Below are 27,152 nucleotides of genomic sequence, written 5' to 3' on the forward strand. Positions count from 1 at the left end.
ACTTCCTTGATCACTAAGGATTTGAACATATTTTCTTGTATTGGACATTTGCACTTACTCATTTGAACAGTGTCTGTTCATTTGCTCATGTATTAATTGGATTACTTTATATGATATTTAATCTTTACCTCCTAATATATTTTGAATATTCATCCACTCTGGTGAAAAATTTTTCTTTCTGTAGTCTTACTTCTTTACTCTGTTGACTATTTCATTTTTGAATTCTTGCTATTATTTCCTGAACTACTAAAGTACTATTCAGAAGTCATTTTCTATTGCCTGTGCCACATTTGTTGAGGTATGATGCTAGTATCATCAGAGTTTTATCATCAAGAAGTGTTGAATTTTGTCATAGCTTTTTTCTGTATCTGTAGAAATGATTATGTGATTTTTGTCATTGATTCTGTTTATTGATTGAACCATTTCCAGATGCTCTTCCTCTTAAACCACTTTTCCAGACCTTTTTTCTTTTATCTCATTTTCAAGTAGAGTGTTAGGCTTTTTGCTTAGGGACAGCCTTGGATAGTAATCTTATCTGTACTTTTCACGTAGCTGAGATTATGAGTGTTCACTGGATTGTTTTTTGAGATGTATCCTCACACTTTGCAAGGGCTGGCCTTGAAATTCAGTCTTTCCAAGTAGCTGGGTTCATACATGTTAAACAACATCATTCCCAGTTTCATTTTGTATTTTTTTTAGAAAGATTCTTGTTAAGCCGTGATCCTCCTGTCTCTGCTTCTTGAATAGCTGAGATTACAAGCATTCACCACTATGCCCAACTAGAATTTATTTAAGTGAAAGTATTAATAATTAACTAATGAAATTGGAGTAGGGAGCTGATAAAAGCAAGTTGGATAAGGATGAAAATTATGAGATAAACATATAAGAAATGATAGTAAAAAAGAGAAAAGAAATAAGAAATAAGAGAAAACAATAAAATACAGACCAAGGCAAAAATATTCTCAAAAGAAAAAAGCAAATAATATTTCTTAATTGAAAAAAATATTAATATTTCTTCCTGAGGGCACTGAGGATGGCAGTGCTTAAATTTTCTTTCCCCAAGCTTATCCAGTTCACTTGGTATGTTGGGGGAAGGGGAACCAGGAGTTATTGAGTTATTTACCTTCTGAAATCCAAACAGGTTAGACCAGAAAGGCAGGTATAGCCCCACCCTGTGTTTTCCAGTGAGGTGCAGCAATTCCTCCCTATGTTTTCTTGGGTCCTGGCCTGGCTATTTTGGGAGTACAAGAGCTGAGCTCACACTGATCCTGCCAGCTAAGCCTGAGAACTGTCTAGTTCAATTCCCCTGTGTACTAGAGGCACTTTGCCAGTGATTTCAGGAGCATGGGAAATGCCTGAGCAATCTTCCTTTTTATCAAATGTCTCTCCATGTTGGAGAGCAGATGCAATCAGCCCAAAGCAGTTTGCACTGGCTGGGCAAGACTAGGAAGGTAAAGGAATGATTCTGAGTGCAGTGTGGGTGTCCTACACCCACACACACTCATTACCCAGCTGCTAGTCACACATAGTTTGTCTTCCTCTTCCTTGTTGTCAGGTTGTAGTACTCACTTGTAAGGCCCCTACCTATCTCCTGCAGCCTGTGACCCACACTTCCCACCTACTAGACCTGTGTTCCTGAATCTGCATTCTGTTGTCTTGGGCTCTCACTGATTCTCAGAGGAGTTTACATTAATCCAGTTCAGAGGGCAAGGCCTTGGACATAAAAGTGCAGGGGTTTCTGCTCTTCCCAGCCTAAACACCTGATTTTAAGACCTCTCAAAATTATTCCTCTCTATGACACCAATCAACAAGCTAGAAGGTGCAGCAGGACCAGCCCTTCTCCAGCGTTTGCTTGGTTATTGGATCACAGCTTTCCCATCTGAGAGTATTTTTTGCAGGAGTGCCAGATTGTACACCTGTGTGGTGCACTTAAATCTGCCTCTTGAGTAACGCCTTCCCATTGTTTTGTATGATCCTCACATGCATGTTTCTTTTAGAAATGCAAATTTCATTATTTCTGGAATTCACCTGCCCACTGTCTACTGTTTTTCATTGTACTTCTTTCTGTCTTTCCACACTACTCACTTTCCCTGCTCTTTGTTGGAGACACAAGAAAATGCTGGATTTCTACGGTGTGTTCCATTTTGAGTTCTCCAAACCCGCAGGAGAGTCCTTGACAGTCATATTTCTAATTAACCACTGAAAAGCTGGAAGTGGAGCTGTGGCTGAAGTGGTACAGTGCCAGCATTGAGAGAAAAAGCTAAAGGACAGCTCCTGAGTTCAATCCCTTATAGACACACACAAACACACACACACACACACACACACACACACACAAATCATTTGACTGTATAAGGGTTTATTTCTTTCTATATATTCTGTTCCATTGGTCTGTATGTCATTATGTCAGTACCACACTGTTTTGATTACTGTAATTTTATAATAACATTTGAAATGAAAAAGTATGAAATCTTACCAATTTTATATCTCCTTATATTAGCTCCTTTTGTTGTTATATAATATCTTTTTTTGTCCTTAAAGAGAATTTTTGTTGTTGCTGCTGTTGTGTGCTGGTTTTTTTTTCCTGCAATTGTATCTAGTCTACTATTAAACCCATCAAAGGCATTCTTCCTTTCCTTTGTGACATTGTTGTATGTTTGTTTTTTGTTTAAGCTAGTATGAGGATTAAATTTAGAACTCACTCTCATTCACCTGGCTTTCTCAAGGCTAGCAATCTTACTACTGGAGCCATGACTTCAGAATGGCTTTTTGCTGATTAATTGAAAATAGAGTCTTGCAGGCTTTTTGCTGATTAATTGAAGGTAGTCTTGCAGAGTATTCTATCTAGGCTGTTCAAACTACAAGTTTACAGGTACAAGCTATGGGCACCTCGCTTATTATGATGTTTTTCACTCTCTAACATTTGCTTTTATTTCTTCATAGCATTTCCATGTTTTAATCATATGACTCGGAACTCATATTTGATGAGAAAGTGTTGTACTATTGAGTTATACCCTCAACTCTGCACATCTATTCTTACTTGTTTGTTTTACCCTTTAGGTCCTTAAAGTTTTTTTCTTTGACTGGTCTAATAGCCCTTCCATTTCTGAATGTGATTTTGATTGTCATTCTGACTTGTCAAACTATTGTGTTGTGTCTTGTGATTTTTTTTTTTCTTAACATGATATACTATGTGAAAAGAAACTCTGTTAGTAGGTCTTTTTCCCTCTTGATTGAGGAGGTAACTTGGTTTTGTGAATATTTTCTTGAATTCTCACAAAGCTTTGTTCCAAGTGGTATAGCTAATTGGTATCCATTTGGGAGCAAAGACACAGAGTTCCTGGTCTTTCACATTATAGATGTCGCTCTCTTTATTATGGTTTTGATTTGTTTCCCCTTATCAATTAGTAAGTTTGAATATTTTCCTGTACTTTTTGTTCATTTTATATTATTTTAGAGCATTTTTTTTTCTGGTGCTTGGCTCATTTTTAAATTTTGTCTTTTTTTTTCTGGTTGTAGGGCCTAAACTCTGGGCCTGGGCATTGTCCCTTAGCTCTTCAGCTCTTCAGCTCAAGGCTAGCACTCTACCACTTGAGCCACAGCACCACGTGTGGCTTTTTCTGCTTATGTGGTGCTAAGGAATCGAACCTATGGCCTCATGCATGCAAGGCCAGCACTCTACCCCTAAACCACCTTCCTAGCCCGTTATTTATGTTTGTTACTGAATTGTCCAGCATTCTTTTTTTTTTTTTGGTTAGTCGTGGAGTCTGAACTCGGCATGGGTACTGTCCCTCAACTCTTCAGCTCAAGGCTGGCACTCTACCACTTATGCCATAGCACTACTTCCAACTTTTTCTGCTTATGTCGTGCTGAGGAATTGAACCCATGGTCTCATGCATGCTAGGCAAACACTCTACCACTGAGCCACCTTCCCAGCTCCCGGCATTATTTCTGTATTCTAGAAACAAGTTTCTTATCAGATATATCTTTTGCAGATTTTTTTTATTCATTGTGTTATATTTTTTCACTCTCTTAATGCTATCATAAGTAGCATAGAAATTCTTGTTTTGATGAAATCCAATTTATGTGTTTCTTTTGTTATCAAGGCTAAGAAAGCTTTTTCTAATTTAAAGTCCGTAAGATTTATTCTCATTTTCTCTTGAGTTTTATTTTATTTTATTTTTGGGTCTGGTTGTGGGGCTTGAACTCTGGGCCTGGGTGCTGTCCCTCAGCTCTTCAGCTCAAGGCTAGCACTCTACCACTTGAGCCACAGCACCACTTCCAGCTTTTTTCTTTTTGCTTATGTGGTGCTGAGGAATCGAACCAAGGGCCTCAGGCATGCAAGGTAAGCCTCTACCACTGAACCACCTTCCCAGCCCCTCTCTTGAGTTTTATAGTTTAGCTTCTAAACTTAATGCTAAGATCTACTTTATTCATCTTTTTTTTCTTTTAGTGAAGAAAAGACTCCACTTCAGTCTTTAGCATATGTTAGTGGGGTAGTTTTGCTTTTGTTTTTTGTTTGTTTGTTTGTTTTCTTTTTATTGTAGTATGGTAGTTTTTGACCAAGATACAAACTTGCTCATTAGGGAACTTTCTTTTATAGCAATAAAACAACCAGGTATCACAAAAAAAACCTTGATCATTCCCTCACACAAAAAGGCTAAGACATTAAAGTGGTCTTTTTAAAAAAAATCTACAGAGTGGCTAGTGATGTAGCTTAGTAATATATTTAGTGAGACCCTAGATTCAGTTTTCATCACATACACATACACACACATAAAGACACACATACACACGCACATGCATGCACATACACACACACAAATACACACACATATACACACAGAGGAAACCAAGAAAGAATATATGTAAAACCAATGCAAAGTCATTACTTTGTAGTAAGGAGTAGTAAGAGTTGTAGTAGTAGTACTGAGTAGTAAGGAGTTTACTCCTCTGGATAGCTAACCATTTCTGACTTATAGCAAAGTATATATTTAATAGGAATTCACAAATATGAAATGAGTCAGTACATGAAATGCTTCTGTCATTCTTAAAATTTAGTTTGAATGTTGGAAGTATCCAGTTAGGGTGGTTGATCATTAGTGTGACACAACCACACAGTATATAGAGGTGTATGTCAAGAAATGTTTAATAACTCTGAGTTTCATCTTCAAATCCTTCATTTAAAATATACATAAACTTTAAAGGCCAGAAAAAATTATCAATTCAGGCAGATTGGTTACAGGATGCCTAGGAGAAGCATTACAACATGGATATATCTATTCCATATTATGATTTTGTTTCTCACCCTGAAATTGGTTTATATTTTCCCAAGGTCTGAGGAAATTGTTTTTTCAAATTTATGAGCTCCTTATCTCTAATTGTTGTATGAAAAAACAGTATAATTATCATTTTGAAATATAAAATGGTTTTTTTAATAATTTTCTAAATCAAAAAAATGAAAATTTATTCTTACAGTGAGGGCTTCTAGACATCTGCAGTTCAATAGCTCACATTGACACCAAACTTTTAATTTGTTTGGACTGGAAGACTCCTAATATTTTTGTCAGCAAAGGAAAGTGCTGCATACCATCTGATTTGGGGAGATGAGTGTGATCAAGATGATTTATGCAAAAGGAGAAACAGCAGCTATTATAAATCTAGGAATTGAATGCTTATTGAGCTTTCAAAAAAAAGCAGATTCATTACAATGTGTTATCAACTTGATACAACAGTCAGTAATCACAAATAAAATTATATATTTTCTAAAAGATAGTTGCCATCATTTTATAAAATTTTAGACTTATGAGAAACCGGGTATGACAGTATGTGTATACCTGCAACCTCAGCTCTTGGGAGGCTGAGAAAGGAGGATCATGATCTCAAGATTAGCCTGGGCAACTTACACCCTATCATGATTGATACTTAAACTGTCTTCTCTTTAGATAGGGGTGGGAGCATTTTTAAGTTATCTCTCAAGTCCTTTCTGAAAGTCATTTCCTCTCTAATAATTCCTTACTCTCTGTTATGACAGAGGCTTCTGGATAATATAGTTTATTTCTTACCCCAAATCTAGGTTGTCAGCCAGTCCTCCATTTTTAGTAAGTCCAGGTGCCAGGGATCTTCATTACTACTGGGATTTCATTATTTCTGCCCTTTTCCATGTGCCAAACCAGCACATGGGAACTAGACAGACACTCAGTTTTTAAACGATATATATTATTATATCTTCATATCAATACTTTGAATTCTAAACTAATTTTTATTTGACCTACTGTCTCTTACTTATTATGTATCTTTTTTTCTCCTGTGATGAAAATTGCCAGTTTTCAAGAATATGGTGTTGGTGTCCTCTTCCAGTGGAAAGGACAAGATCAAAATAATCATCTTTCCAGTGATACTGTCACACTGAAAGGAACTTGTTAATAGCATACTTTGAGAAAAGTAGTTGAAACCCAGGAGAAGGCTGGTGGTTTGATATTTACTAATTATTCTTGGAAAAGTTATTTTATATAATTATGTTAGAAAATAAAATAAAACTTTTTGTAAGTCAAATCTAATCTTGGAAACAAAATAGGAAAGGGTAGCTCAAGAAAGGAAATATGTATTATCAGTCTCATTTAGCAGCACACATTCTGAAATCAGGTATTTGTACCAAATTAATGCAAACGGACACAAATTAAAAGTGTCTATTTTTCAAATATGTACATAGACATATGCAAATTAATATAACCAATGTAATGAGTATTAGTTGGGGGCTTATCACAGTAATGAGAAGAGTGTAATACTTTAAAGAATTGAGATAATTCACTCTATTCGGATATTTGGAGAAAGCATTCCATAAAACATAGTTGAAATTTTACAAAAGGGGAATTGAACTCTTTATCAAGCAAACAGAATTCCCTAATGTGATCAATAAATCTACCAAAATTTCTATTATTAATTAGAAGTTAGAAGCATTTTTTAAAGGTTAGGAGTGTAAATATAAAAATGTCCACCACTATAATAAAAATTAAAAAATTAAAAATGTCTACCAATGAGACGTACAAGTCGTTATGTCGAAAACAAACTTTACATCTTTGGTGTGAGGGGGAGGAGGATGGGATGGGAAGGGGAAACAAAGGAGGAGGCTACAATGCTTGATAAGAAATGCACTCATTATCTTGCCCATGTAATTGTAACCCCTCCGTACAGTATTTTCACAATAAAAAATTAAAAAAACTGAAAAAGAAAAAGAAAAATACCTTTTTTGGCTATATTTTCCAATATGTATTCAGATTCTGCCACCATCATGATCCACTTCATCTCTCTCCTGGACTACTTAACCTCCCACCACTTCCTGTTTCTGTCCTGACTCTTAGAGTATAATCCATCTGTGTTTGGTGTCTATGTCTGAGTGTGTGTCTGAGGAAACACTAACCAAATTTAATACAAAATAAATCATGCTGTTTTTGTATTCAGAACTCTCAAACAACTTTCTATTTCACTTAAAGTCTTTTATTATAAAGACTTCAAGCTCTTACCTCATCTTTTAGAGTTCTCCTTCCTTATGTCATCCCTACTGGAAGATTTATGCTATTACTCAAGAATTCCAGATAAGCTTTTACCTCAGGGTCTTTGTACTCGTCTTTCTCGTTCTGTTTTACCCATTCCTCTCAATATATGCAATATTTACTACTCTGTCTTTTTAGAGTCTTTATTCACATACTGGTTTTTCCCTATGTCATTCCCTGTATCTGTGAAGTTTATCTTTATAACATCTTCATCTTTATTATATATTTCATTTATTATTTAATTATTTTTTTACTCTTTCCAATGTAGGCTTCATGGGGGCAGGAGATCCTATTTACTTTGTTAAATGTTGTATGTCCCATCTGGCAAAGAATAATTACTTAATAAATATTGGTTGGATTTAAAATACTGCACTTTAGAATAGATGATTCTTTTTTTTCTTTTTTTTCTTTTCTTGGACTGTGGGGTACTACAGTGTGAAGTCAGAACTTTGTGCTAGTCCCTCAAGCACACTGCGGTGACCACCACCTCAGACATTTTTTCTTAATATTGTGTTTAGCTTATCAGCCTCATGCTGTGATCTTTACCTCCTAAAGAGCTTGGGATTACAGATGTATGTTCCCAGACCCTAGATGATTGAAGGAGGAAAGAAGGGCAGTATTCTAGGAAAGAGAAATTTGTCACAGTGTAATTCTCATCTTTCATCTGAAAGACATGTAGTAAATTTACCAAATTACTTTTGGTACATATTGGTGATGGATATAAAAGTTTAGTTATATTAATCTCTATCTCTGTAGACCTTAAATGACAAATTTGAAAAAATTTGAACATGTATGAAGAGTATATAGGTAAGAAGATCAAGAAAATTTGAGTATATTTATCTATTTTATAAAAATTTTATAAAATTGTTTTTTGGGGGATGGGGGTCACTTGTGGGGTTTGAACTAAGGGCTTGGACGCTGCCCCTGAGCTCTTTTTGCTCAAGGCTAGTATGCTACTATTTGAGCCACAGCTCCACTTACAGTTTTCTGGTGGTTAACTGAAGGTAAGAATCTCATAGGCTTTCCTGCCTGGGCTAATTTTGAACTGCATCTTGTCATCCTCAGATCTGAGCCTCCTGAGTAGTTATGATTACAGGTTTGAGCATCAGTGCCAGGCAAAATTTTATAAAATTCTAACATAGTAATAATACAGTATAGTGCACACTGGTGAATAAACAGGTAAGTCTTTGGGTTGTACAATAACTTTCAAAATTAAAGAGTATAGAAATAAAAAATAGAAGCAAACCAGAAGAAATTATACATGACTATTTAAATTGTGAGTATTAAATTTTTCAAATATAATATCAGATGAAATAATATAATTAAATAAGTGTAAATAACTCAAATATATCAAACATAACTGCATTTATAAATATTATTTTTACTCACCTCAATATCATTGTTTCACTTATGCTGTTTGAATCCTAAGTAGTATTAAATTTAAACCTTATAAGCAAATCACAATGAATTCAACATTTCTTTCTTGAGGAAAAAATGAGTGAATCATATTTTACTTTATTACTGTGTATATGGAGACAGTGTCTATTTGGATCCCCAAATTAAAAGAATACATGGTCAGACAATTCCTTTTCATGCATCCTTTCTCCAAATATAACCCCGAGCTTCATTCTGATTTTTAATATTTGTTTTTCTTCAATTTCAGTTCACAAAATCTTATAACTAAAGCAAGTCCAACTCAAATGACATCTGCTTCATGAAACATTTTGCTTCAATAGCCAAAATATCTACTGTCTTTGAATTCCCATAGATCATAGTTTATCATTCTTTCTCACACTTAATTGAAAATGTACAGAATGCTTCTAGTAGAGAAAAATGCTACCAGATTATTGAACTTATTGTCACATCTTACTTTTAGTTTGTCTTCACTATGTGATCAAATAGTTTGTTGTAAGCTTTAAAAAAGCACAGAGATAAATCATATAGTCCCTGCAAATAAAAGCAAAGCAAATGAGTCATGTCATAAAGTTTTCATGAATTTAAGGATGTGATAGATGACTTGTCACACAGCACATGGTAGAATGAACATGACTATATAAAAGAATCTGCCACTGAATCAGTACCATGTCATATTTGTAGAATTTATCTTCAAGAAAATCATTTCTAAATTTAATTAATATTAACTTGAAGTTTTTATAGCTACTTTATATAATTTTAAAATACATTTTGATTTTATAAATATTTTGCATGCATGAGGTGTATATACTTGATGCTATAAATCAGTATCAGGAATCTAGTAAGACTTTGTTTCAAAAGGATTTGTATATGACTAAGGAAATACTGGTGCAGACTACGTCTTGTTTGTTGTAGAGGTCAGAGCTAGAAGAAATCAGTGTTAGAGTAGTAAGAAACAAGTTGGGATAGTCTTTTCTTTTATCTTGAAAACATGTTTTATTCACTATAGCAACCAGCCATTTATAAAATAATCTAAAAAGAACTTCTTTTAGATTTTGAATCAGTGTATGTACTATAGTTGGTAACTTAATGTTCTAATTAAAAATAAAAGGGAAAAATAATTTTTTAAGTTTTTTTTTCCTGAAACATAGGTTTAGTATGTTATTTCTTTAACCAGTATCTCATGTAGTCTCATACCGTCCTGATTTGCAGCATATCAGTTTATATGTACAGTTTTGTATTAAATGTTTTAGATATCTAAAATGACACATCTCTTAATGTACATTTTATAATTATTTTTGTTTTTAAAAAATACCAAAATGGATCATAGATTGTAGTATTATAGTTTATTGAGAATCCAATGTTATTTTAGAAACATATTTTATTCAACAAACATCAGTGTGCTGAATAAACATCAAGGGTATTTTTGTTAGTGAAGTAATTTTGAATATGTTTTGACCTTAATTTTATAAAATGTAGCATTTTTATGTTATGTTTAACTTACTAAGACTAAGTGAAAATTGTAAATACATTTACAAATACCATAAGTAATGTTATTTTGTTACTTCTGTTTAACATTTCTGTTGCAAAAGAACCCCTTGTCTTTTAGAGAATACAGTATCATTATTTACATTAATTTATATGGTGTGGTGAAAAAAATGCTATACCTCCTTTACTTAATGGGATTCTTCCCCTGTGGCAGTGCAAACGGCTAGAGCAGGAGCTTCATCATCTGAAAGAGCAGAACCAGACTTCAGCAAACAACATGAGACATCTGACTGCTGAAAACAATCAAGAACGTGCTCTGAAGGTAAATCTCTGCTCCTTCTTGCAGGCAAATTAAGGTTGTAAGCCCTTGGTGCCAGCTTTCTGGGCTGCATATATCAGTTGTGTACATTTCAGCAGAAGTGAGCTGTGGTGTTTGCCAACAACCCCTTCTTTAAACACAGATACAGCACCCTTCTGTTGTGGTATTATTTTATTTCATGTATGTGTACATGAAAACAACATATTTTCTGAATTTTGAGTACTGATATATTAATAACTTTTGGTGCATATTCTCTTTATATTTTTATATTCCTTTTATAATTACTAAAAGGTATTCAATCATATGCCTTTTCTTTGAATCAGTATTTTATTATTATAATTTTAAATGAATTATAAATGCTAATAACTCACAAAACTGATTTTCCTTTTAGGAGATGTAAATATATTTGGGAACTGAAGAAATACTTAGAATGTTACCATAAAAAGAAAAATAAAGACAATGTATTCAACTGGAACTCCAAATAAGTTGAAGTACACATTTTATGACAAGTTCTGTACCATGTAGATCCAAGAATCATGAAGAAAGTCCTTATTTTGATTCTACTAGTTGTAATTTTTTTCTAGGGTACTTGTGGCTTTTCGTTTACTTTTCCTTCGCCCGGGTTCCCATCATAGCTAAAGCCTGGGTATAGATAATCTCTACCCTCAAGGTGCTTGCCTTCTCATTAACAGGTTTTACAAAGTGTATGGAAAACAAAAGATGTGTCAATGTTTATTTACAGTAAGAAAAGATTTACTACCAAGATGATTGCATTGTACTTTATTGTCTTGATATTAGTATTGTTGCAGATTACAGGGAATTAATGTGTTACCATAATTGAAAAAAATTTATCCTCAGAAATAGAGGAAAATATTAACATTTTTATGTGGAAAATATTTTAACCTACCCCCAAAATGTGAGGCATGGTAGAACTTAGATTTTTCTACAAAACATATTAGTTTCTTTTTTTTTTTTTTTGCCAGTCATGGGGCTTGAACTCAGGGCCTATACACTGTCCCTGAGCTGCTTTTGCTCAAGGCTAGCAATCTACCACTTGAGCCCTTGAGCCACAGCACCACTTCGACCTTTTTTTGTTTATGTGATACTGAGGAATCGAACCCAGGGCTTCATGAAGCATGCTAAGCAAGCAGTCTACCACTGAGCCACATTCCCAGCCCATTTAGCTTCCCTTTTAAAATTCTTGGTCCTAGGGGCTGGGAAGGTGGCTCAGTGGTAGAGCGTTTGCCTTGCATGCCTAAGGCCCTGGGTTCGATTCCTCAGCATCACATAAGCAAAAAGAAAAAAGCCGGAAGTGGTGCTGTGGCTCAAGTGGTAGAGCGTTAGCCTTGAGCTGAAGAGCTGAGGGACAGCGCCCAGGCCCAGAGTTCAGGCCCCACGACCGGACCCAAAAAATAAAAAAAATAAAAAAATAAAATAAAATTCTTGGTCCTAGGCTTATAACTTTTTTATTATGTAATGCCATTTCTATTATATTCTGTGGAATTTCTTGACAGACTAGAAAGATAAACAAGGAAAGGAAGACTTAGAAATTACTATGATTATTAATTATCCCCCTAAAATGTGTTACTTTATGAAAATTAAGTATAATAATTTTGAAGATATATACTTATAAAGTAGACAACAATATTGTTTTTTGGGTTTTGTTGTTGTTGTTATTGGTCATGGGGCTTGAACTCAGGGCCTGGGTATTGTGCCTGATCTTTTTCACTCAAGGTTAGTGCTCTACCATTTTGAACCACAGCTACACTTACACTTCTAGCTTTTTTGTGGTTAGCTGTAGATAAGAGTTTTATGGACTTTCCTGTCCCAGCTGGCTTTGAATTATGAACCTCATATCTCAGTCTCCTGAATAGCTAAGCTTACATTGTTTTCATAGAATTTTTTGCTCACTCAGCTAGGTTTTTACCAGTGTTAAAAGATATATGTTTTATGTTCAGCATCCTATACCTATTTCCATTTAAAACAGTACCTAAAATAAAAATTCAAGTGTGATACTTACATGGTAATTCTAATATTTAATCTGGCATTTCTGGTTTGCATTCATGTTAAATTTAGTTATATGATAGTAGCTATTTATAGAGAGAAATAAGTGCACATTGATAAGAACTTATTAAAATTAGAGGTAAATAAGTACACCCAAAGAGATGTGGAAATTTAAAGTAGAACTCTGTAAAACATTTCCTCAGACTATAAAATTTAAGGTAACATATAATTATAATTGATTTTTACTTATAACAAGTAGACATTAAAATCTTTGTTAGTGGCTCATCTTTTTCTGCAGCAGTCCAAAGCTTTTCAAGTTGTTTCTTAATCATGTATAACTTTATCCATTAAATAAATCCAGGTCCAATTTTGGTGGCATAAAGAAAGGCAGAAGAATTATTTCTTTTTTGGGGGGGAGGGGGGTCCAGTCGTGGGGCCTGAACTCTGGGCCTGGGCACTGTCCCTCAGCTCTTCAGCTCAAAGCTAGCGCTCTACCACTTGAGTCACTGTGCCACTTCCAGCTTTTTTCTTTTTGCTTATGTGGTGCTGAGGAATCAAACCCAGGGCCTCATGCATGCAGGGCAAGCGCTCTACTACTGAGCCAACTTCCCAGCCACAGAAGAACTATTTCTGAAAACTCTTGTCAGCTCTATCTCTCTGAAGTTGTGGTATTCATTTAAACTCTATGTAAATGTCCGTTATATATGTCACTGACTTTAAATCATTTTTTACTTATTTATACTATATTTCCTCATGAACAAACCTGAATTTATTATGAAAATAGATTATTTATAATACATATTATAATACATGTTATAAATTATATTTTAAAAATTGTTTTTTTCAGGAATTCTATTGATTTGGTAACTTTTTAGCACTCCATGTCTTTAAGTTGTCATGGAAGCTATGAGTAACAAGTTTATTACCAAGCTATCTGGTAAATAAAGGTTTCAACTTATATTTTGCAACCAGTAATATGTATCATTTTTATTTGTTAATGAATATAATATTTAGTATCTAAATTAGTATTAAGAACTTTTTAAAACATTTTCTAAATAATCATATATACCACTGGGTGCCAGAAGCTCTTGTCTGTAATCTTAACCACTTGGGAGGCTGAAATCTCAGAATCACAATTAAAAGTTACCCCAAGCAAAAAGCCCGTGAGACTCTTTATCTCCAATAAGCTATTGCAAAAAAGCTGAAAATGTAGCTGTGGCTCAAGCAAAAGAAGTGTAGGGACAGTACCTAGGCCCTGAATTCCAGCTTAGAACTAGAAAAAAAAAGTTCTATGTGCCTAAAAGCTTTCAGTCTAAAAGTAATGTTTCTAATGCTTTATTATAAATAGTATCTTGAATAAAAATAAACTTTAATAGAGTAAGAATTAAAAAAGTCTTGCTTTACTTCATTGGGTTACACTAAAATTTCTGAAAGATTTAATAGTAGAGAGGTATTTGGGGGCAAAAAATCAAAGCTAATAGTCATCTGCTATGTAGGACTTTCTGAACTGATAATTATGGCAAAGTCACAGTCACACACACACCACACACACACACACACACACACACACACACACACACGTACACACACACACACACACAGAGGAAATACTTTTCAATAACCTAATGACAGTCAAATAATAATGTATTTGCTTATCCTCGCAATCAAAAAATTCTTCCTAAATTATTATGGTGCAGCATAGGATGGGTGTGTGTGTGTGTGTGTGTGTGTGTGTGTGTGTGTGTGTGTGTGTGTGTGTGTGTGTGTGTGTTGGTCCTTGGACTTGGACTCAGGACCTGGATGCTTTCCCTGAGCTTCTATGTTTAATGCTAGTGCTGTACCATTCGATCTGAATTTCGGTTTTTTGGTGTTTCATTGGAGATAAGAGTCTCAAGGACTTTTCTGCCCAAGTAGGCTTTAAAACTTGATCTTCAGATCTCAGAATCTGAGGATCTAGGATTATAAGTGTGAGCCATCAGAGCCCAGCTAGGATTTGATTTTTGATGATTATTTAAAAACATTGTTTTTGGAGTAGCAAGGAATTACAGTAGTGGGACTTTTCTAGGCATGAGACTTCTTCTATTTTTATATTTTATTTTTTTTCTAATATAACACAATGGTACCTATAGAGTGAAGGACTGAATTATAATAACACCAGTATATACTCAGATTACTTCTTTAAAAAACTTATTTTCTCATGTAAAATGAGCTCTATCTATTTTAGTTAAGAAACTTATTCCTTAGCCAGTTGTGGTAATACCACCTATAATTCCAACTACTTGGGAGGTGGAGATAAGGAAAATCATGGTTTGAGGCCAGCCCAGGCAACATTTTTGCAAACCTCCATCTTAGCAAACAAGCTAGGCAGTAGCAGTGTATATCTGTAATCCCAGCTATATGGGAGGCATAAGTAGGAGGAAGCTGGTCCCAGGCAGAAAAGCACAAGACCCTATGTGAAAAATAACTAAAGCAGAATAGACCAATGGTATAACTCATATGAGACACTGAGTTCATACCCCCATACCAACAAAATAAAAGAGAGAGAGAGAAATATTTGTTGAAAAACACATTTTTTAGACTTAAATGTTTAAACTTATACTGGCCATAAATATGTTGATATTAAACTTAACTACAAACTTCATATATACTTTCTTCTGTTCAATTTTATTTTTTTCCTTATAAAGTACCTCTAGGCTTTTAAAATGTCCCCCAATGTAATCGCATTAAGTTAAGTGACTGCTGATGGTCAATTATGATACATAGTACTCATTTTTACACTCAAGATCCTAATCACCCAAGGATAACACACTTCAGTCACATCAACCCCTCTCTCTTGAGACATTCTCCTATAATTCTCTTTGCTATATACTCTTCATGATTTTACTCTTTGATTCTTCTTGATTGCTGGTGCCCCTTTTTCTATGTACTCATAAAGTATAAATGGTTCTATAAATTATATAATTGGTTCTTTTCCCCTCACCCCTTCCCTCTAGTGCGGAGCCTTATGCTCTCAACGTAATGAATTACTCCTATCTGGTTTGCTTCCACTTGAACGATACCTACAGCCATCTTTTTGATAGTTAGTTGAAGAATTTTTCTGCCCAGGCTAGCTTCAAACCATGATTCAGGTCTCAGCCTCCTGAGTAAGTAGATTACAGGCACCTTGAAATTTTTTGAGCAGTTTTAGGATTACATCAAAATTGAACAGAAAGTGGAGAGTTCTGTTTCTGCTGCCACTATAAACTCAAAGCCTCCCCACTATTGATATGCTTACCAGAGTGATAATTGTTGCCTATGGCCAATGAACCTGCAGATAAGTCATTACACTCAAAATTCCACCATCTACCTTGGATTTACTTGGTGTTGAGAGGGTTTTGATAAATGCATATCAATAGTATCAGACAACTATGCCACTAAGATCTCCTATATTCTTCCTGTTTATCACTCCCAGACCTCTGATATCTGACAACAACTCTTCCTTTCCCTGTAATGTTATATATTTGAAACCTTTCTCTATCGGCTTCATACACTTAATAATATACATTTAAAATTCTTCCATATCTTTTGAAAGTGTCATAATATTAGTGCTAACTAATGCTGCATTATTTAAATATGCTACAGTGTATTTACACTTCTATTCTTCTACTAAAGGTCGTCTTTAAATCTTTTAAAAATGATTTGTGATGGCTTACTATTATTTTTCTGCCAAGTGGATTCATTAACATTAGTTAATGGCACTACCACTTTCTTCAAAATGTATACTAAAATACATGACAATCTCATCTACTTTCAAACTCTCACCCATGAAAAACCAATTCAGCATCCTGTCCTGTTGTTTGTACAATGGATCTTGTTTATTTATTCTGTTTGAAAAAAATTTAAATCATTATTATAAAGGTGATGTACACAGGGGTTATAGTAACATAAGTCAGGTAAAGAATACATTGCTTTTTGGACGATGTCATCCCTTCCCTTGCATGCTTATTTTATTCTTATTTTGCCCTATGTCAAAGTCGAGATCTAGATAGTAATAATAATATATATTAGTTTTTCTGTCCTCATTTACTGAGCTTTCTCATAACTTGGCACACTGCCATCATTTTTATTGTAATGCACAGATGACACTTTTCTACTAAGAAACGTTCCCTGCATCTTGTTCTTTAGATGCATACAAAAATATAGGTTTCAAATGATAAATATTGAAAAGGACTGACTACTTTTATTTGAAGGATTTTTAAATTTTTTATTGCTATTATAAAGCTTATGTACAGAGAGGTTCCAGTTATATAAGTCAAGTAAAAAGTACATTTCTTTTTGGATAATATCACCCCATCCCCTCCAAGTTATTCCTTCCCATTCCCATCCACAAGTTGTATAGTTCATTTTCAACAGTGTCTAGTGAGTACCACTGCTGCATTTGTGAAGGATATTTTACACATATTGAGATGGCAAGAAAACAAGGAATCTGTGAAGGCCCCAAACAAAATATAAATGAAGAAAAACAACTGGACAACCAGCTATCTTCCTTCCAGAGTATATTTGTAAAATATTTGTGAATTTGAGTTTCTGTTTTAATGGTTACAGGTCATGACAAAGCCAGGGAATTTTGTTTTACGTCCTCATTGTGAGTATTTAAGTGAAAAAGAGACAAGCCCTTCACACAAAGTAAGAAGCAAGGGAATTTGACTTTCTTGCCTGTGGAAGAGAGAAAAATCTCCTCTGAGAATTTGTCATTCATCACCAGCTTTTAGGCAGGTTTAGTACCACCCAGGTTGCTTTAATTCTTGCTACATGTATGATTCTAAAAGCTGAGGATTTAAGTGGTCTAGCCCTGCAGTGGCCCATAGAAAATAAAATCAAATTGTCTTCACAATTTGTCTCTAACAAAGAAATAATAAAATACATAAGAGAATAAGACACTTCTAAAGTCAACAATAACAGCAAATCATATAGTTCAACAAATACATATTGTAATTGTCAGTTATGGAATACAACATAAGTGTGTTCTATGTCTTGGAAGAAAAGTGAGGCTTGAAAACAAGAGTCCAGAAAGTGACTCGATATAATTAAATGGACTTGTAAAATCTAGACTGAATTCATAAAAATTAAAACTAACGAAACTTAAAATTAGCAAATTGACAGATTTTTCTAAGGGTAACATAATACATACAGCTAAAGAAAGTATATATGAAAGATAAATGAAAAATATAAACCAAGATGGTAAGACAGAAAAGCAAAAAGATACAAGGTAGACCTATTCAAAATTCCAGAAGAGAGAGTTTAGGGAGGGAATGGCAAAAGGCGAGGTTTTAAAAAAACAAAAACAAACCAGGACTAAAATTTTCCCAGGATTGTCAAATGCGAGGAACCTCAGATATTGGAATCTCATAAGAATTTCAATTATAGTAACTTTTTAAAAAAAGATACATTCACAATAGTAGTACAAAGCTTGTTAGAAAGACATATTTATAAAGGAATGGCAGATTCACTGACTTCACAGTGGCAGCCAGAGTGATATATCAAATACTCTGAGCTGGGTGCTGGAGGCTCATACCTATGTTCTAGCTACTTAGGAGGCCGAGATCTGAGGATCATGGTTCAAAGCCAACCTAGGCAGGAAAGCCCATGAGACTCTGATCTCCAAGTAACCACCAGAAAACCCGAAGGCCAGAAGTGGTGCTGTGGCACAAGTGGTAGAGTGCTTGCCTTGAGCTGAAAATCTCTGGGCCAGCACCCAGGCCCAGAGTTCAAACCCCGCAACTGACCCCCCCCTAAAAAAAAAAACAACCAACAACAACAAATAAAAACTTCTGAGAATAATGCCGTAAATATTTCAGAGTGAAAGTAACTGAAGAGCAAGAATGATATAATAGCAGCCGGGCGCTGGTGACTCACGCCTGTAATCCTAGCTACTCAGGAGGCTGAGATCTGAGGATCGCGGTTCAAAGCCAGCCCGGGCAGGAAAGACTGTGAGACTCCTATCTCCAATAAACCACCAGAAAACCGGAAGTGGTGCTGTAGCTCAAGTGGTAGAGCGCTTGCCTTCAGCTGAAGAGCTGAGGGACAGCGCCCAGGCCCAGAGTTCAAGCCCCACGACTGACAAAAAAAGAATGATATAATGGCTATAGAAAATAAATCTCTTTAGTTGCTTCCTATTGCTTGTGGAATAAAATCCAGCCCATGAGATTTAGCACTTCACACTAGTTTTCTCTGTTTTTCCTTTTGTTGTTGTTGTTGTTTTAAATAATTAATACTGTATATCCTAAACATGACCTACTTCTTGGACTTTGGAGTTTTCAAAATGTGTCATATAAATTAACATTTTTTTTATCTACTATGTTGAAGACATTAGTCAGATGTGCCTAATGGGTCACATTTGTAATCACAGGGAATTTGCAAAAGGCAAAGTTTGTGAGGATCATGGTGGGAAACCAATCTAGCCAGTTAGTGAGGAGCCACCCTAACCAACTAGTCACTTAATTACATGTGAAATACCTATAATCACAGCTGTGAAGGAAGCATTGTAAGAAAGCTGTGGTATGACACTGGTCATGGGACAAAGTGAGACTCTACTTGAAAACTAAAAAACTAAAATTAAAAAAAGGCTGAGGAGTATAACTTCTGCCTAATCTAGTACATTGCCCTAAATTCAACCCCTCTTTTCTACCTCACAACAAAAAAAGCCATAGATATCATGGAATTGTTCTGGTATAATACTGTTTTGATAATCATTACTTTTTTTTTTTTTTTTTGGTCCGGTCGTGGGGCCTGAACTCTGGGCCTGGGTGCTGTCCCTCAGCTCTTCAGCTCAAGGCTAGCGCTCTACCACTTGAGCCACAGCGCTACTTCTGGCTTTTTTCTTTTTGCTTATGTGGTGCTGAGGAATCGAACCCAGGGCCTCAGGCATGCAAGGCAAGCGTTCTACCACTGAGCCACCTTCCCAGCCCAAACATGATCAAATGCCTTTTTTTTTTTTTTTTTTTTGGTCCAGTTGTGGGGCCTGAACTCTGAGCCTGAGCACTGTCCATCAGCTCTTCAGCTCAAGGCTAGTGCCTTGAGCCACAGCGCCACTTCTGGCTTTTTTCTTTTTTTGCTTATGTGGTGCTGAGGAATCGAACCCAGTGCCTCAGGCATGCAGGGCAAGCGCTCTACCACTGAGCCAACTTCCCAGCCCTGATAATCATTACTTTTATCAAACTAAAACTGTATAGAAAGATTTATTTGTGCTAAGTTTCTTAGCTTTTGACTTAAACAATACTGAACTACCAAGATTTCTAGTCCACTATTGGCTTCATAATACTGAAAGAAGTACTTTTATTTTGTTCGTTTTGTCCTTTTGTATTTAGTATTCCCTGAGAATTAGGTTCTTTTAAGAGACTGAGAAACTAGCAAGTATTCATTATTTCACGGTTTAGTAAATAATAATATATTTTAAAAGATGAAATTATATATTTAGTTGTTAATCTTTTTCTTTCAACAAAAATGTTAGTGTACTGTTTTTAATATGCCCACCAGCCTTTTACCAAATATGGGCTATCAATTGGATTATTTTTAATAGATAATTACAGTAATATATTTTGAGTTAAAACCTTCTGAAACTTCCATATACTAACTGTATGGATTGAAAATTTTAGTTAAGTTCCATGAGTACTGGCTCCAATGTTCATAATGTAGTAAGAGCAGGGATATTATTTCATTTCATTAAAATTATATGTAATCTCTTTGTAAAGCATGACACAATATGCCAATGATACAAATGGAGTGTCAGGAGAAAGAACATTGGTATAGAAGACAGCAACATTTTTATCTCTGCAGTGCCTTGGACCACTTTATAGTCTTTGTCAAATTATATTGTATCTCAAAAATGAAGGAGTCAAATAGCATTCAAAATCTTATTTCATTATGTTTTGTTTGTGTTGTTCCTGGGTCTTGAACTGAGGGTCTAAGCACTCTCTATACCTTAGCTTCTTTGCTTAGCGCTGGTGCTCTACTACTTGAATCTCAGCTACACCTCCAGCTTTTGGCTGGTTAATTGGAGGTAAGAGTCTCACACACCAGTTGAGCAATATCAGTCTAGCTTCAAACTGCAGTCTTCAGATCTCAGCTTCCTGAATATCTAAGATTATAGGTATGAGTCACCAGCACTTGCCTATATTCTGAATTAAAGAAAGAGCAATAAATTTCCATTAAGTATGGTCATAGGTATCATGCTCACATTAAAACATTTCTAAAAGCAAAAGGTGTATAATGACACCAAGACAATATGTTTATGAATATAAACATAATGACACCAAGACAATATGTTTATGAATATAAAGAGTCAACACAGCAATCCCTGTGGTAATAGAAAAACTCTGTATCTTGATTGTGATGATGGTAACATCAGTTTATAAATGAAAAAACTGTATAGAACTAGACACACATGCTTACATGCATGTAAGACCCATAAAATTGGAAGTGCTGTGTAGATTGAGCCACATTGTCAGATTCTTGACTTTAATTGTATGCTGTGGAGTCACAAAAAGTTAGCCATTAGAAAATGTCAAATAGAAGGTCCATGAGACCCACCCAGATACTTTCTAACTTCCTGTGAATTTATAACTATTTCAAAATAAATAATAAATTATAAATGTAATTTGAAAAAGCAATTACTGGAGATGGGGAGGTGGGGAGGGGAGGTTAGGGGGAAAACAATGCGATAGGAAATGTACTCATTACCTTACTCATGTAACTCTATTCCCTCTGTACAGTATTTTTACAATAAAAAACATGTTAAAAAACTGATACTTTGTCTAGCCTACATTTAAAAGAAAGTATAAGGCAGGAATAACAGGAAACAAGGACCACTGGAGGCCAAATGAGAAGCTTCCCATCACTTCAAACTTAATATGCTATAATCAAAATTCCCAATTCTTTAAATAGTATTGGAATCAAATCAAGGATGTGCACATGCTAGACAAGTACTGTTCTGCTATACGACACTCCTATACCCAAATTCCTTATCTCATCCCCTAAACTTACTTATTTTACAGACAATGAAAGACCATTCTTTTTATTCTACAAATGGCTTTGGACAAAGTCTTTAGTGCTAGTCTTGACTCCTCTCCTCTCAAATTCAACATCCTATCTATAAAGAAATTATCCTAGCTCTACATCTAGTAGTTACCAAGAGTGCATCCATTTCTCATCACTTCCACAACCACTGTCTTTAAATCTTTGTCACCTCTTGTCCTGGTTATTACCAAAGCTGCTTCTAATGGTCATCTGTTGTGTCCTTGCCTTCTTCTATTCTCAACCAAGAGTCTTCATTGATCCTGTTAAATGTAAGTTAGATTGTCTTACTAGTCTGAATCCTTACTTCATTTAGATACATTATCCTCTTGCTGTTCCTCAAACACACATAGGCTGTTTGTATCTCTGGGCCAGTTGTACTTCTGTTTCTACTTCCAATGAACATTCTTCTCCAAATGTTCACATAGTTCACTTTGATATTTTTTAAAATCTGTTCAAGTGCTACCTGCCTAGCAAGGACTCCCCTAATAGTCTCTGAATTCATATTTCTTTTTTGTTATTTATTTATTTATTTTTGTGCCAATCCTTGGGCTTGAATTTAGGGCTTTGGCATTGTCCTGGAGTTTTTTTTTTTTTTTTTGCTCAAAGCTAGTGTTCTACCACTTGAGCCATAGCTCCACTTCCAGCTTTTTGCTGGTTAATTGAAGATATGAATTTCATAGAATTCCCTGCTTGGGCTGGCTTTGAACCATGATTCTCAGATGTCAGCCTCTTGTAGCTAGGATTATAGACGCGAGTCACCAACACCCAGCTAACCCAATATTCTTATCCGTATTTGGTCTATCCCCTTTCCTTCCTTGTCTAAGTAGTACTTGTCATCATCTCATAATATATGTGTTTTATAATGGGATTAGGGATTTTTGTTTATTTTGTGTACATTTTTTATCTACTAATGTCAAACATTTCTTTATCCTACTGATGTCAAAAATATTTGACATCAAAATGTTAAAGACACTGATCAGACACAATAGCTGCCAGATGTACCTCTTATATCAGCTTGAAAGCTAGCTTTGGTTTCCTGAAAAATTGCCTGATACATGGTTCATTGCATAAATACTTCGTGAAGCAACTTAATACTGTACGTTCAACTTAGTATTCTCTTTCTCTGATTAACACTTCATAAGCATTCTCCAGTAGACTTAAGTACTTCTTATGAGTGTTCTCTTAAAATACTGCACTGATGTAACATAATTTTAATTCTTTAAAATTGCGTCCTTAGGGTGGTTACAGTTTTGCACTTTTATGAATATTTCTATGTAAAACATTTCTGTGTGTATTTAGCCTTAATTACCAAAACTTTCTTACTTTTCAAAAATTTTAGTAAATTATAGATTAATAAAATTCAAATGAAGTCTAGGAGTAGTGGTTCGTGTCTATTATTATTCCAGCACTTGCAAGGCATAGGCAAGGGAATCATGAGTTCATATCCAACCTTGACGTAGTAAGACTTTTCTCACAGAAAACAAAACTCAAGTGACTGTAAGAGTTATAATAAGAATATAGCAATATGCTTCCTCATTTGTCTTTCTGAATTTCATCTCTCCAAATAAAAATCACTCAACTTTTTTAGCTACTTGTTTTCTGCATGTATAAATAAAACGCTTATTGCTATTTCTTCATTTTCACTTTTACTTAATTATTACTATGAAGGTGATGATTTAGCTTTCTTGTATTTTTGTGAGCTCACTGTTTAAGATTTACATTATTGTAAGCAAATATTTCTAGTTAACTACATGGTAAATTATTTTTAAAGTATCTTATAATGGATTTTGTCTATATATACAAAGTGTTTATTATACTGTAATTATACACAAACATATTTTTTTTACTCTATTTTGTTTAACATGTAACTTTTAAAAAACTAATGCTAGTTATGACCCTTTAATGATTTGGGAAGATAGTTCTCCTGTAGATTTTATGCTTCTGTATGTCTTTTTTTTTTTTGGTCAGTCATGGGCCTTGAACTCTGGGCCTGAGCTCTTTCCCTCAGCTCTTCAGCTCAAGGCTAGCGCTCTACCACTTGAGCTACAGCGCCACTTCCAGTTTTCTGGTGGTTTATTGGAGATAAGAGTTTCAAGGACTTTCCTGCCTGGGCTGGCTTTTGAACTGTGATCCTCAGATCTCAGCCTCCTAAGTAGCTAGGATTACAGGTATGAGCCACCGGTGCCCAGCTTGCTTCTGTATGTCTTAAAGAAACCCTATCACGGGATGGGAAGATGGCTCAGTGGTAGAGTGCTTGCCTTGCATGCATTAGGCCCTGGGTTCGATTCCTCAGCACCACATAAAAAGAAAAAGCCAGAAGTGGCACTGTGGCTCAAGTGGTAGAGCGCTAGCCTTGAGCTGAAGAGCTGAGGGACAACACCCAGGCCCAGAGTTTAGGTCCCACAACCGACAAAACAAAAACAAAAAAAAGGAAGAAACCCTATCACATGTTTATTCCAACTTGTCTTCTGAAGGTTATTTATTTTGTGAATAGCCCTGGAGCTGTAAAGATATTATCTCCCTTCTGAGAGGAAAGATATTATTTAACTGTACAATATCTTAAAAATAATGTGTCCCACTAGGCACTGGTAGCTCATACCTATAATGGTCAGTAGGCTGAGATCTGAGGATTCCAATTTGGAGCCAGATCAGGCTGGAACGCCATGAGCCTTTTATTTCCAGTTAACCTCCCAAAAGCAAGAAGGTGAACTGTGACTCAAGTGGTAGAAGGCCATCTTTGAGTGAAAAAAAGATGGCAACCAAGGCCTGAGTTTAAGCCCCAAGAACAGAATCATCATCATCATCATCATCATCATCATCATCATCATCATCATCGATCCTTTTGAAACAAAAATTGGTCAGGTTTGCTTGTGTTATATTATCAAAGATTTGGGTATATTATTGTCCATGAATCCTTCCACATTGTCTTCATGGGACTTGAGGAGCAAAAGCCAAATCAAGCATGAAGGTTATGCTGGTTTTGACTCTTCTATCTTTTTGTGGCTATATATACACTCTCCGTTGTTGTAGAATATTATTTTCCATTTCCTGGAGTTAATTTCGATAAATATTATTTTATGCACTCAGATGCAAATAGACATTCTGCCTTTGTGTTCCTCTTGTATGATATTTTTTATGCTGCTTAAATCATTAAACCTTATTTGTCCCTTTACATATGTATGTGCCTCCTCCCTTTTTTCCCTTCTTCCCTTTCCTTTATCTTCCTTGTTGTATACCTAACTGGTGTAGTGACTCTTCTTAGCAGTAATTTTGTTACTTACAGTGAATTTATCTTATATCTGCTCTTTTTTAATCCTGGTTTCTTTGTAAGGAACCCCCCTTTCTTCATGCCCAAAACACTATTTGAGACCTCTGTGTTCTCAGGCTTGCTTAGTAAGAATATCAAAACCTTTTTACCACAATCAGTGTTTCAAACATGGATACTTATTTCTATTGAAACCAGTGTTTTCAAGCCTTAATCACAATAGTGTTAGGAATATATTTTAACAAATAAAACTAGAGTAATTTACCAATATATCATGAATACAGGTCTCTATATACACATCTACGTGGTCCTTTTATTGACTTTAGATCTCATGACATGACATAGAATTTAATTTTTTCTGTCACCTGTTTTAGAATTTTTTTTATCATTTCAAGCTTATCAATAACATAAGCAAAACATTGGTAAGTATAGTGACATTATAGTGGGAAGAACAGTGTCAGAAAATAATTTGCAGAGAGAGACAGTGATATATTTTGTACAGGTTATATAGGAATACCTAAATGTCTTATTCAGAAGAGGAATAGAAAGTAACAATAGAGAATTCCAATACTTAAGTGATGTGCAAAAATAACTGGCTTACAAAGGAAACTGGAACTGAACAGTCCAAAAAGTAGGCGAAGGACTAAGAAAGGGTGAAGTCTGTGTTATCACACAATTCAGACTTGAATAAAATTTCATGAAGGGAGAAGTGCACAGTGTTAGATGTTTCAATGAAGTTCACTAAGACAAAAGTACAGATTTAATTTGACAGGCACCTTTAATTTGTCTGTTTTTTTTTTTTTTGCCAGCAGGAAGTCTGTTTTATTCAGATTGTGATTGTTCTGCAGACTGCCCTTAAATCATTACACAGAGGCCAAGAACAGGCAGGCCTGCATCTTTCTGTCTCTATTCCTCTTGCATTCTCTACAAGATTCTTTTCCTTTTCTTTTCTTTTTGAAATTACTTCCTTTTTATTGTAAAGATACTGTACAGAAGGGTTACAGTTACGTGAGTAAGGTATTGGGTACATTTCCTTTCGAGCATTTTTATCCCCTCCTTTGTTTTTCCCCTATCATCCCTTTCCTTCCCACCTCCCTCCACCCCCCCCCCCCCCAGGTTGTGATACTGCCTCATTTGTTAGGAAATGGAAAGACTTGGAAAAATTAGATTAAGTGAAGTAAGCCAGGCCCAAAAAACATAGGTCCCATGGTTTCTCTTATTTGCATTAACTAGTATATGTTTAGGATACTCTTGCCAGATAAGTAGAAAGAGTCAAAAGCTATTCATGTATGATCATATAAGATGATGCTAAGCAAAATGAACCCCAAGGTAGGGACTCAAGGGGTTTTATCTTTGATACTGTTGTTTTTAATGTACTTACAATGTACTATGTGGTTTTTTTCTTTTGTATGTTCTTCCCCCATGGTATAACCCCTGTTTTCACTGTATTTGATTCCAGTGCCCTGCATCTTGTATATACATTTTTCTAATTTGGGGAGGAGAAGGGAAATAACAAAATGCTGAAACAAGGATACAGGTTGACCCATTGTAACAATGAGATGTACAAGACACTATGTTGAAATGAACTCTAATTTGTCTTTGAAGTTTCAATTCAGTGATGATGGTGAGAGCATTTATTTCAGTTGCATGGAAAATATAATAGGAAAAAAGTAAATTGTTTTTGAAGAGTTCAATTATTAAATAAAAGTGGGAAGTTCACAGTAAAATGTGAATGTCGTACTAAGACTTTTTAAAGAATAGGGGCTGGAAAGGTGGCTCAATGGTAAAGTGCTGACCTTGCATGCATGAAGCCCTGGTTTCGATTCCTCAACACCACATAAGCAGAAAAAGTGGGAAGTGGAGCTGTGGCTCAAGTGATAGAGAGCTAGCTTTGAGCTTTGAGCTGAGGAACAGCGTCCCTGTCCAGAGTTCAGGCCCCACAACCAACCAAAAAAAAAAAAAAAAAAGGATAGAGAGTATAATAAACATTTGGGAGGGCCAGAGATTTAACTCAGTGGTAGAGTAATTCCCTACCATTCACAAGGTCGTGTCTGTG

At 35.2% G+C, this 27,152-nt stretch overlaps 1 protein-coding gene across 3 annotated transcripts in view; it reads left to right on the forward strand.

The window, feature by feature from the left end:
* Mipol1 (mirror-image polydactyly 1) overlaps positions 1 to 27,152 on the forward strand; it is a 301,417-nt gene that overhangs the window by 128,991 nt on the left and 145,274 nt on the right. For all 3 annotated transcript variants that reach the window (XM_042677896.1, XM_042677898.1, XM_042677897.1), the window contains one exon: positions 10,669 to 10,776. In XM_042677896.1, coding sequence (XP_042533830.1) covers positions 10,669 to 10,776 — 108 coding nt within the window. The remainder of the gene's footprint in view (positions 1 to 10,668; positions 10,777 to 27,152) is intronic.

The sequence above is a fragment of the Dipodomys spectabilis genome, unplaced genomic scaffold (genome assembly GCF_019054845.1).
Source record: "Dipodomys spectabilis isolate Male_0828 unplaced genomic scaffold, ASM1905484v1 ptg000042l, whole genome shotgun sequence".
Lineage (NCBI taxonomy): Eukaryota > Metazoa > Chordata > Mammalia > Rodentia > Heteromyidae > Dipodomys > Dipodomys spectabilis.